Source organism: Ailuropoda melanoleuca, chromosome 8, assembly GCF_002007445.2.
Source record: "Ailuropoda melanoleuca isolate Jingjing chromosome 8, ASM200744v2, whole genome shotgun sequence".
In the NCBI taxonomy this organism is placed as follows: Eukaryota; Metazoa; Chordata; class Mammalia; order Carnivora; family Ursidae; genus Ailuropoda; species Ailuropoda melanoleuca.
Window position 1 is genome coordinate 86,411,228 of NC_048225.1, and position 12,787 is coordinate 86,424,014.

The 12,787-nt window shown below is 52.5% G+C and overlaps 1 protein-coding gene across 5 annotated transcripts in view; it reads left to right on the top strand.

The window, feature by feature from the left end:
* NMNAT2 (nicotinamide nucleotide adenylyltransferase 2) overlaps positions 1-12,787 on the top strand; it is a 180,869-nt gene that overhangs the window by 150,605 nt on the left and 17,477 nt on the right. For 4 of the 5 annotated variants that reach the window (XM_034666813.1, XM_034666810.1, XM_019804490.2 and 1 more), the window contains 4 exons: positions 2,537-2,663; positions 4,075-4,155; positions 5,258-5,302; positions 9,503-9,579. In XM_034666813.1, the coding sequence (XP_034522704.1) occupies positions 2,537-2,663; positions 4,075-4,155; positions 5,258-5,302; positions 9,503-9,579 (330 nt within the window). The remainder of the gene's footprint in view (positions 1-2,536; positions 2,664-4,074; positions 4,156-5,257; positions 5,303-9,502; positions 9,580-12,787) is intronic. The other variant, XM_034666814.1, reaches the window with a different exon arrangement.

Below are 12,787 nucleotides of genomic sequence, written 5' to 3' on the forward strand. Positions count from 1 at the left end.
CCACAGTGGTGGCACGAAGAGCAGTGCCATCCACAGCAAGAAACCTGACAGCCCAAGACAAGAGGCAGTGGGTCCTGTTCACCGCCACTGACCCTGTCACGGTGCCCTCATCAGCCGCAATTGGCAGTCTGGATGGCGTTGTTCTGACATGGGGAGCGCCTCCACCCATCTGTGTTTTCTGCTGGTGGGTGTCAGAATCCGCTCCTTGGAGGGCTGTCAGCATCACACTCCACCAACTGCAGCTGTGCTTGATTTTAATAGAGTTGGAGTTCAGGGCTCCTGACCAGCCAGGGAGTCAAGAGGAAGGGGAAGGGGAAGAGGAAGAGGGAGGGCTCTAGCTGGCTGTTGCTTCATCTGCTAGGTTTGCCCCCTTGGAACTGAAGACAACGTGCCTCCCTTCTTTCTGTTTTCAGAATCCTTCACACACATCCTGAGTCTTTCCTGGTCCCCTTGAAAGGACCCTGCCATAGGGTGGCTCTCACTTGCTCCCTGTGCTGGTCTCAACAACAGCAGTAATAAAGGCATCCCATCCCGGCTTACTGTATCCGTCAGGATAGGTTAAGATCTGCTGTGGTAACAAACATCCCTAAAACCTTAGTGACTTCACGTCAGTTTATTTCTCACACTGCATGTCAGCTAGGGGTCAGCCGGGGGCCTGTGCGCCTTCTGATCTCACAGGGCCTCAGGGTCCGTGATGGAAAGGAGGAATCCGGGACCCTGCAGACATGCCTGAGCCCTGCCCAGACCAGCCACGAAGCCTGGCCGCTGTTCTGCTTCTAAATGCCTGGGCCTCCCCAGCGCTCCCTCTGTTACTCATGCCCAGAGGCAGGAGTCTGGGCCAGAGCAGCTCAGCCAGGAGCCCCAGCCGTTGCAGTGACGGGCACAGGCCGGTAGAGAATGTGAGTCCCAAGGGCCCCTGCCTGCAGTGGGAGCAGGGAACACCCCTCCGCTTCTGTTCTACCATCAGGCTGGTGTTCCTGGCATGGAGGACAGACCTGTTGGAGGGACAGAAACGGGGCTTGCTTCTGGGTGACCCAAGGCCGTGCTTGGAAAGGCCTCTGAGACCGTGAGAGCCCATGGAGGGCTGACGAGGGCAGAGTGGGGCATGCGGCCAGCTCTTTTCTTCTCTACCTAGAACAAGTCCCATGGGACCCGTGATGCAGGCCGCAGGAGGAAGCAATTCCTCAGCTACTCACTAGTTACTAAATGAGAATGTGGCGTTTTCTTTTCTGGAGGTGAAATAATAATAAAAAATAATAAAAAAGGCTGCCCCTTCCACTCCACCAGCCACCGCTGGGCGGAGAATCCCACAAAGCAGGCTGAGAAGGGCCTGTGGAAGCGGCCTCGGCTGGCTCCCAGACGTGGCTGGCTGCTTCTGTGACCTCATCGCGTCAAGAACATCACAGAAGGGACAGGTCACCCCACAGAACAAATGCCTGCCCTTCCAGGGCTCAGAAGGATTCAGGGCTGCTCTCTGCATGTGGGGAAGAGGGGCCTTCCAAGGGTCACGGCAGCCCTGTGGCTGTGGGTTCTCTGGCAGCGGGACTCAGGGATCCAGAAAAAGTGGTGTGTGGGGATGGGATACTGGCTTTCAGGGAAGGGACCTTGCAGAAGCCACGGCCCTGGGAGAGCTAACCGTATTGAAAAATCCATCCTTTGTTTTTCTGTTGCCCAGTCACGGGCTCTCCCACCCGCGGCAGGGAAGGGGGGTGGCTTCTGGGTCAGCTGGGAAGAATGCAGCCTTATCAGCACTGTGCTTTCTGCGGCCCCAGGGGGAAGCAGCAGGCCAGATAACACAGCACAATGGATCATACACATAGAATTTCCGTTTGGCTCTGGCATGTGTATCCACACCGGCCAGCAGGCGCAAGAGGGCCAGCACCCCGCCCGCTCTTCCTGCACACACACACATCCTGCTCGACCTGGCACCTCTCTCGGCCTCGGCCCTGACGTTGGCATCTCTGGCCTGGAGAGGCGGCAGGTGGCGATGGAGCCTGGGGGTCGTATGACCTTTCCCAAGCGTACACATCCCTTCTGCAGACATGACCTCATGTGAGCCCCGTGAAGCAGGCAGGGAGGGCAGGTACGCACGTCACACAGAAGGTTACAACGTCAGCAGCCAGGGGCCACATGCTGTACAGGCAGACGCTTTGCCAAAGACTCGCGTGTGTAATCCGACCACAACCCAGAAAGCAGCCACGTGGCCTTGTCCATGGTAAACTCCTGAGCTGAAGTTCCAGTGAAGGTAATTATCCAAGGTCATGCAGCCGGAAGGGGGCAGAGCTCACGCTTGAACCAGGGTCAGTGCAACACTGCATCCCATGCTTTTCCAGCCCTGAGCAAGCGCCGTCCTGCCTCCTGCCGGCCGCGTGGAGCCACGTGGCACAGCTGGTCTAGAACCCGCCCCTGCCACCACCTCAGCTCCAAGGGGCCTCCCTGTGATAGATGAACAGATGACCATTTGAAGATTACGAGGAATTCTTTTCATAAGTCCCTTGGCTAATGACACTGACCTTGCACCTCTCCCTTTCCCCAGCGGGTGACTGGCTGTATCCTCTCCAATGTCAACACACCCTCCATGACGCCTGTGATCGGACAGCCCCAAAATGAGACCCCCCAGCCCATTTACCAGAACAGCAATGTGTCCAGCAAGCCCACTGCAGGTAGGGACACTGGTGTGGAGCCGTGGAGCATGCACTTCAGAACCAACTGGAGGGCTTGCTAAAATCCAGATTTCAGGCCCTTCCCCAGAATGTGATTTAGTAGGTCTGGGAGGGGGAGGAATATTTGCATTTTTAACAAGGTGACACCGATGCTCTGGCCCTTAAAATAGAGCATCAGAGAGAAGCAGTCACAATGAGAGAGAGACAGAGACAGGGTTGATGGTGTGCATTTTTTCTTATATTTATAGTTATAAATTTCTATAAATTATATTTATAATTGCCTTCCTGGCATTAAAGATATAAAAGGCAGCATTTTTCTCTGCCTCTTCCAAGGGAGCTGAGGGTCTCGCCCAAAGTCACACGGCGAGGACATAGCAGGACTAGCATCTGCATTCGGAAGCCCAGACTCTCGGCCACCTCTTCAGTGGCAGAGAGCAAGGACTCCGACATTTGCCCAACACCGAGTCCTGTATGCCTGTGCAGTGCTCAGTGCTTTACACAGATTTGCATTTTATGCAGTAATTCTGTGATATAGATATTATGTTCCCATTTACAAGGACAAAACTAAAAATCAGAGAGGGTGAGTGATTAGCCTAAGGTCACACAGCTCAAAAGTAAGAGTCAGAATTCATATTCAGGACTATTTGATTCCAAGGTCCATGTTTTTTCCAAAAGTTTTTACCAACCAATTGCAAGAGACAGATCCTGGTATTACTTTTCAAGCCTTGAGACCATAAGCTATCAGGTTATTAGCTTGTTCTATACAGGATAGTTCATGAAGAGCCAGAATTTCATTGTTCTCATACAGCTACATGGTGGGCTCGAAAAATTTCCTGGATTAGAGCCCAGAGAGGTCATCAAAAATCAGATCCCTCTCAGCCAAAGTAGGATGTCTGATTATTATAAAGTCCAACTTCATGGGAAGAAATGAAGGCTAAGGCTCATATTAAAAAATGAAAAAAAGCAAATAGCCCATATGTCTTTTAAATGCAGAATGTGAGCCAACTAATGGTATGCAAACATACCTGCATAATGCATATTTTTTAAAATGGAGGAAAAGAAATAATATACCAACTTTAGTGGTGGTTGTCTCCAGGGATGGGATTATGGGTGCTTTTTATTTTCATCTTTATATATTTCCTCTTCTATACTTTCCACTTTTTGACAGTATAATAAATACGAGCAGAAAATAGATTCCAGTCTATGGCTCAGAATGCTTGTGCCTTGGACTGTGAACGAGAAGGAATGTTTGCTGTCATATTTCTGTTCTTTCTCTCTACCCTCCTGCCTCCCACTACCCAACCCCTGCCCCCTCCAGTGCAACCCTTTTGTTTAAGTGGCCCAAATGCTGGGCTGTAAGTTGTGAGTGGTTCTCTCCCTCTGTCCCTGCCTGTCTTGCTCTCTCCCATAGCCAAGATCTTGGGGAAGGTGGGAGAAAGTCTAAGCCGGATCTGCTGTGTCCGCCCGCCCGTGGAGCGCTTCACCTTTGTGGGTAAGGGAGCATTCATTCATTCAGTCAACACCTCCCAGCGCCTGCTGTGGGATGACTGTTAATAGAGCAGTGATGGAGAGAAAACACAAGTAAACAGGGATGTCCCCAGGCTTGCAGGACCAAGCAGTTACAGGAGCCCGGGAGCCCGGAGTGTGTGGCCTGGGGCTGTCAGACCTCAGCAGTGACTGCGCATTCCCCTACCCCCACCGCCCCACCCACACACACAGAATGAAGCCACATACCTAAGAGGTTTCGGGGGCCCAGAATCCTCCCTCGGGTCCTCCCGGCTCTGGCAGTGTCTGTCCCCCTGCTGATAGGCTACCAACACCCATACTCCTTCCTTAATTCCCTGTTTCTAGATGTTCCCTCAAGGACTCCGTGCAGATGGGCCTATTTCAGGGTCCCCCAATTCAACTCTGCGGAAGAGCTGAAGGTCTAGACCTCATTTCTTTGATGCTTTGGGGCTGACTTCTGCCATTTCTGAGATTTCTGAAAAATCTGCCCATTTTCCAAAAGGAACTAAGAGGGGCGGCAGAGGAGGAGAGGAGACAGGGGACCAAGATGGCAGCTGTGTGGTTCTGTGCACACAGGGAACCCCCACACTGGCACTGCACACTTAAGAGCACGTGTCAAAGCCTCTGTCTCTGTCATCTGTCACGGGCTCTTGCTGTGTCTGCCAACCCAGCATGTGCGGTTGTGCTCGTTCTCTGAACCAGGCAGCCCCTAAGGGGAGAGGGCCCCCTCCTTCACTCTCAAGAGCTGTCTGCCTAGGCTTAGAGGACGCTGCTTTTGTGGACTACTTCCCGAAAATACAGAAAGAAACAGAAGGTGCTCAGCACTCGTAAGCGTAAGCGGCTTCCCAGAGAAGCTGTCCGATTCTTAAAGGCCCAGAACTGTGAATTCGGGCCCTGGAGCATGAGGAGACAGACGCTCCCTGCTCTCCATTCGCTGGACTCAGATGCCCTCTGTGCAGGGAGGCAATGACCCCCTACTCCCACACATGCCCCCCCCGTCCCACACTCCTGAGGAGGCCCCTGGGCCCACCGCGTGTTGGGGAGCAGCCAGTCCCCTCATGCTTCTCCCTTCCCTCTTTCCTCCCTAGATGAGAATGCCAATCTGGGCACGGTGATGCGGTACGAGGAGATCGGTAAGTGGCCGGAAAAGCGGGGACGCTTGGGGTTTCCTGCCTGTACTGGGGGCACAGTGGGGCAGGGGAGAGGCTTGGAGACCCTGGGTTGTGTTTGCAACAGGGTCTCCTCTCAGAACAGTGGCTCCAAACTAGAGCAGATTCTCGGTTATTCCTGTCTGGCCAGTTCCCGGGAGGTGGGACTGGCTGGCTTGGCAATTTTCCCTTCAGAGCCCTCCTCTCCCTCCTCCAAAACCCGTGGAAGTTAAGCTTCCGTGGCAGCCAGAGAGACCTTTCTTTTGCCCAAGACACTGCACGAGGCGTAGGGGCTCCCCGTCTTCCTTATCTTCTTCCTTATTTCTGGGCTTGGAGGGCAAGGAGGAGAGAGGGGAGGGCAAGGAGGAGAGAGGGGCTGAGAGCCGGCTCCACGACCTCCCCACAGCCGTGGGCAGAGGCTAAGGCACCCGCTGTCCGTGTGAGGGTGCATAGGCCCAAGGCCAGAGCAGGTGGACGCTGGCCACACCGCACTGTCGGATGGGAAGGACCTGACCCACCCGTGGAAGTGAGCTGACTCCTGCAGAACCATGGGGAACATACCAGAAAACAGAGTCCTTCCCGAGGTTCCAGAGTGGGGGAGAGACACATGTGTGTGAAGCTGGAGAAAGAGCGAACAAATGCCAGGATGGAGCTGGACTTGGCGCCGTACCACGGGACAGGGAGGGTCAGTGACAACTGGAATGCTTGCAACTCTAGCATGAGGGGCAGCCTGGTGTCCGGCAGACACGCCCCATCTGCAACCCCAGCTGCAGATACTCCAGACCATCCCTTCCCGCGTCACCTCCATCACCTCCGTCACCTCCGTCGAGGGCTGGACATCATTGTGCCCGCTGTGATCCTGGGAGCCTAGGACGGTACCAGGAGCTTCAAGGTCTCTCCCAGGAGGCCCAGCAGATGTGACATCACTTCAAGGAGCGTCTCTGGGTCCTGTCCTCCGATCTGAGGAGCAGTGGAGTTGGCTCCTACTGTTTTGTTAGAACCCTTTCTGAGATTTTCAGCAAGTATGCAAACTGGTTGTCAAATGCAGCCAATGCTAAAAATTAAATTATATTAAACCACAATGAAATACATTGTATTAACAACAGAGATCCTGAGGACTCAAAACTCACTTCTGAATTACATTCCTGTATTTGATGTCCTTGATTTACCAGCCCTTCACCGTCTTAAGGTCACAAAAAGCAGCCATGTGGATTCCTGGGTTGCTCCCCCAAAACAGCGCAGAAGCATTCAGCTCCAGGAGGGCGAGGAAGAGAAAGCCTTGGACTCCCACTTCCTGCGTTCCCTGGGGGCCTTCTTGAGCAGCCCAGCTCAGGGGTCTTTAGACCCGCAACTGTATTCAGGTCTATTTGTCTCCTTCCTTGTTCCAGAAAGCATTTACTGTGGCAAGCTTCAGCTGCGACCTTGTTTACCTTCCCGGCAGGCGGGGCCCCTGTGTGAGGCCATACCTGCCGGGAGCACCCCCGCCCGCCCACGGAGAGGCCCCGCTAATGCTAATGAGTGTTTGCACAGTTTGCTTCGAGCCCAGCGCCCTCAAGTTCCTTATCTCACTGCTGCCTGGTGAGGGGCAGGGCCAGCCTGACCCCATCTTACTCTTCTTTCCAAGAAAGGAAAGCTGGGCAGCCACAGCTGTCAGGATCAATTGGTGGCCTGGTGTGGTCCCAGTGGCCGTGGCCCCAGGGGGCAGTGGGAGCTGGAAAGGGCCCCGGGGCCTGGGCTTCACAGACCCAGGATTCCTGGGAGGGGAGTGTGGTGCGACAGCGCTGGTCCTGCCTTCTGGCTCTGGATCCCTGGATGGGGTGAACGAGGGAGGGAGGTGGAGGGCAGAGCAGGTGCAAGGAAGCTGTCTTGCTTCTAGACTGTGCGCTGGGAGGCCCTCTGGCTCACAGCCCCCTTTCTGAAATCCCCTTGCACCTTGCGATAAGGAAAAAGCCACGTTATCCTAGCTCAGCGAGCACCTATGGCTCAGTTTCCATGTTCTTAAGCCGCGGAGTGCTCCTGGGGGCTGCCCCAGACCAAGGGCTTTCGGGCTGGAAATGCTTCCATTAGGCTTCTGCAACAAACCAGGAGAAATCACTGCTGCCCTCCAGCGGCCACGCGTGGAATCCCACGCTCTGCTGGGGCTTCTGGTCTGTGACAATTCATCTGTTCCATCCTGCAAGAGAAGGTGAAGACCTCACTTTTTATCTTTCTGTGCTTGGCTTTAAAAAAACAAAACAAAAAAAACCCCCAACCCCCCCAAAACCAACCAACATTGTACTCGAGTGGGAAAGTGAGTTCGTGGCTTGGGAATTGAAAAGAGATGTATTTTCATGGCTATAGAGCAGGCTTTCTCAGCTACGGGCCATTGACACTGGGAAATAAACAATGCTGTGCCCATGGTGGCTGCCATGTGCCTTGTAAGATGTTCAACAGCATTCCTGCCCTCCAAGCACCAGATCCCAGTAGCACGCCCCTCTCCCTGGTCTTGACAACCAGAAACGTCTCCAGGCATTGTCAAATTCAGGAGAAAAAGCTGCCCTCCACTGAGAACCACTGACACAGAGAAAGCCAAGGGCCAGCACGTCCTCTGGACAATGCCACCTGGCTGAAATTTTGCAATCAGAGTCACAGAGCCTCAGCTTCTTTCCCTTTCTACAGAAAGAGAACTCTGGAGCCCTGGGTGGTTCCACATGGGGGATGGGGAAGAGTAGGATCCCAGGAATGAGCCCACTGTGGCTCCTCTCAGCCATACGAAGACTGGCTCATCTCTACAGATGGGGAGTTGGGCCAGAAACCCCGTGGCATAACACGGAAAGAGGGAGACACCACTTCCCCCAGGACCCCCAGGCTGCAAAACAAAGGCCATCCCAGCACAGCCATCCCATCCTGCCCAGAAGGCTCTCAGACCGCTTGGCTGCATGGCCTCTGTGGGCAGCTTGTCTGCTGTCCACTTATTCAGTACGCCCTGAGCACCTACTGTGTGCAGGTCATTCTGCCAGGCCTTGTGCATAGATAGATCAGTTAATGTCCCTGCCCCTAAGCAGATCTTTGGGCTCCAGGGTAGCATGGAGGAGAGGAGAGGCTGCAGGAATATTCAGGAGCGAAGACCACAGTGCTTCCTGGGGCTCCCTGAGGATGGGCTGCCCGGGTGGGACAATGAGATACTGACACTGTCATCAGCCCAGCGGCCTTCCTTTTCTGTACCATCTGGAGATTCCCACAGCAGGGACAAGGTCACCGTCTGAAAGTCCTTATCAGGTCCCTGAGCGAGCTATGGCGTCTCAGGCAGGGTGACCTAACCGCCATCTCTCAGCCTCGGTGCAGGGTGGCAGTGGTCTCTGGAAGGCTCAGAGCAGGGCTGGCTCTCTCTCCATTTTGGACAAGATGGCCGCAGCCACGGCCTCTCGCTGGAGGGTCCAGGATGCCTGGGAACCAAACACTCCGCACCGAGTGACACACCGGCAGGGGTCTCTGCCCACATGGTTCGGAGAATCCCAGGATCCTTTTTTCCCCCATTGCTCAGTTTTAGTAAGTCAGTTTGCTGTCTGTCTGGAGGGGCCTTGCTGGGATGATGCAGAGTGGGCTTCGGAGGGAAGGAAAACAACAGACAAGCAGGAATGTGCCTGGGATGGGGGCAGGGTGGGTCAGCCTTGCTTCTCAAGCTCCTGGCCTAGGACGGTGGCCCTGTAAAGAGAGGACATCCGATTAACTCAGCTACTGCACGGGGACACCCGGTGTCCCCCCAGGCTCCTGGATGAAGACAAAGCCTGGATAAGGCACAGCAGCAGAGGAGCCAAAGTCTGTTGGCACTTGAGTTTGATATGGAGCAGAAGAGAGAGCCCCTTAGACCTTAGACAAGTCGCATACCCGGCTCCGTCTCTCTAGGGTGACGAGCCATCCTGGTTTAGGATGGAAGGACCCGTGTCCCCAGAAACCCCTCGGTACCAGGCAAACCAAGACCTTCCCTGAATGAGTAATTCCTCACACAGGGGACAAGAGTGTCTGTAAATGAGCCGGGCAGGCAAAGGTGTCTTCACTGCACACACCATGGTGCAGGGGAGCCTGGAAGAGCTGGATGCTGGAGCCGCAGGAATTGGCCACTTGGGTATTTATCAGGGGCGAGGCTGAGTTGAATGTGTTCCAGGGCTGCACTCACCCCTGTGCTGACTTTGTTCTCCTCCCCAGAGCTACGGATCTTGCTTCTGTGTGGCAGTGACCTGCTGGAATCCTTCTGCATCCCCGGGCTCTGGAATGAGGCAGATGTGAGTAGCAAGGTTCCTACAGCAGCATTCAGAGCTGCCAGGGAAGGATGGGGTGGGGGCACCTGGTTTCAGCCTCTGCTCTTCCCTCCCCACCACAGCCTCCCTCCCCAGCCCGAGTGTCCCATCTCCTGTGAGCTCCCAGGACAATCCATTCTGGTCACTATGGAAGAAAATTCCCACCGACCCCAAGCTTTAGCTCTGACTGCGTTTTTACACTCACTCCTACTCGGGCTTGCTCCTGGGAAGCCCCTGGGAAGAAAGCAAAATGAGTCACAGAATACCTTCTCCACGTAGTACTTGGAGCCTATGAGTGTGGCAGAGGCAGGAGGTGGGGGAGGGAGCGAGGAATTTTAAAAAAGCCTTCGCCCTTTTGAGATTATGTGTGTTTTGTTTTCCTTTGATTCCTTTTGAAGAGGTAGTAAATACCACCCTAGAATTCCCTCAACAAGAAAAAAGGGGTTTTCATAAAAGCTTAGCAGTATGTCGGAACGCAGCAGGGATGTTCGAATATGTTTGACTAAAGGACACACGTTTCCTCTCCTGTCCCAGGTGTCATGACGTGCGTGTACGCACACAACTGAAATGAAGGTTTTGCCCTTCCTGTGTGTCAACAGTCTATTCTATTTTTCTTACGTGGGTGTGATAGGTCCTCTAATAAAGGGTCACAACCATAATTTGAAAAACACAGGGCTANGATCGGTAGGGGAAGAAAGGGATAAAGAAAAGGGGGGTAATCAGAAGGGGGAATGAAACATGAGAGACTATGGACTATGAGAAACAAACTGAAGACTTCAGAGGGGAGGGGGTGGGGGAAGGGGATAGACTGGTGATGGGTAGTAAGGAGGGCACGTATTGCATGGTGCACTGGGTGTTATACGCAACTAATGAAGCATCAAGCTTTACATCGGAATCTGGGGATGTACTGTATGGTGATTAACATAATATAATAAAATAAAATTAAAAAAAAAGAAAATAATAAAAAAGAAAAAGAAAAAAGGGGTCAGGAGGGGAGGCGTTCATGGCAAAAGGTCAGTAGAATCCTTCTAGCAATTGACTGGGGATAGAGGGAAACAGGAAGTTAAACGTATACCACTTAGAAGCTCAGTGGACATCTTTTGTTGCCAGATCTGATGGTGATGGTCTTAAACGGGCTCATTCATAAGTTACTCACCCTTGGACTGTGTATTCATTCTTGCTTTTTCATTAATTCTTCCATTGGATAGCCTGAGCTATTGCTAATTCCCAATTCCATAGCCCCCCTTTTTAAAAAGATTTTATTTACTTATTTATTTGAGAGAAATAGTGAGCAAGAGAGAGAGAGAGCACAAAGTGGGGTTGGGGGTCAGAGGCCGAGAGAGAAGCAGAATCCCTGCTGAGCAGGGAGCCCGATGCGATGCGGGGCTTGATCTCAGGACCTGGGATCACAACACTACTGGAAGGCAGGTGCTTAACCAACTGAGCTACCCAGGCACCCCTCCCCCCAATTCCATAGCCCTGTGCAAGTTGGGTTCTCAAGGCAGCAATTCCAGACTAAATGCTTTTTTTTATTAACTTGCTGTGAGACCCCATGCAAATCAGTCAACTCTCTGGGCATCAGTTTGTTTCCAGTTTTATTGAGATATAATTGGTATGTTACATGGTATTAGTTTAAGTTGTACAATGCAATGACTTGAGATATGTATATATTACAAAATATTATCACAAGTTTAGTTAACATCACTTCACATAGTACAACTTGGTATTCTTTTAAAAATCTATAGCATGGGGGTGACTGGGTGGCTCAGTTGTTAAGCGTCTGCCTTCGGCTCAGGGCGTGATCCCAGAGTCCTGGGATTGACCCCTGCATCAGGCTCCCTGCTCTGCTTGGAGCCTGCTTCTTCCTCTCCCACTCCCCCTGCCTGTGTTCCCTCTCTCACTGCCTGTCTCTCTCTGTCTGTCAAGTAAATAAATAAAATCTTTTTTAAAAAAGTCTATAGCATGTTATCTATCACATTCTGACACTTACAAAAATAGGAAGTACAGTCTGTTCCCCCAAGTATCAGGTGGTAAGACATATACATCTGAAATTTTTTCATGTACATGTATGTGTGTTTCTGGAGAGAGAGAGGACCTTCAGGATCAGATTCCAGATTCCAGTTCTATTCCAACACAGCTCATGACAATATCTATATTGAGCCTCAGTTTATCCCATCTCTAAAATGGGTGTAGTAATAGTACCTACCTCATAGGATTTGGGGAAAATTAAATGAAATTGTGTACCTGAAGTGCCCAGCCTAGTACCTGACACACGATTACATACAACAAATGTTCATAGGAGAATTGACCTGGACAGACTCATAGACAGGCACCCAGATACTCTAGGTAAAGGGTGTGAGTGCTAACATGCTGTAGGAGGACCAGCAGGGGAGGGGGAGTTTCCCAGAGGTAAATTACACTGTGTAGGCCTTTCCTCTCCACCCCTGGACCATTTCTTGCAGGTGAAATTCTAAACCTCCTTTCAGTTCTGGATTAAATGGCTTAATTAACTTTTACTTTCCTCTCTACTTCACATGGTGCTGTGAAAGTAGACGCTCGTGTGGCCAAAGTCGTGTACAAGATCTCAGCAGAGCTCTTTTTACAAGAATCTAGGCAAATGGGGAGGGGGCAGTTGGGGGGGCACATCCCACAGGGATGAAGTCAGCCCCTGGGGCAGCAGCCTGAGGGGCCACTTATATGGGCAGGGAAGCTCTAGGGCCCTCTCTCAGAGGCCCAACCAGGCTCTCTGGAGCCTGAAACTTACAGCATTTGGGGCCCTGGAAGCGCAGCCAGTCCCTCTCTGTTCCTCCCAGTTAGATCGCTGACCTCAGGCCCTCGGACTGCTCTCCAAAGTGGCCGCTCTTGCTGTTGTCAGATCTGGCATTTGAAGACAAGATGAAGAGCCCCAGGTCTCTCCTCTTCCTGTTGGACTCTGGTGCTGAAATGACAGCACAGGTTAAGATAAAAAATTAGAGCAACCCCTAGCTGTTGATTTACTGGGAATGTGACAGTGAAGGGGGAGCGAGACCCTCATTTATTTGGCAGTGTTCCCCCTTGGTTGGTTACTCTGAAGGTCCAGAGCACCTAGCCGGGCTACTCCAGGCAGCACAACAAGGGGGCCGGCAGAAACCCCCATCTATCCCGCCGGGGTGGTAAGAATTCCAGTTCACAGCACAGGCAGCAGGGATCTGGG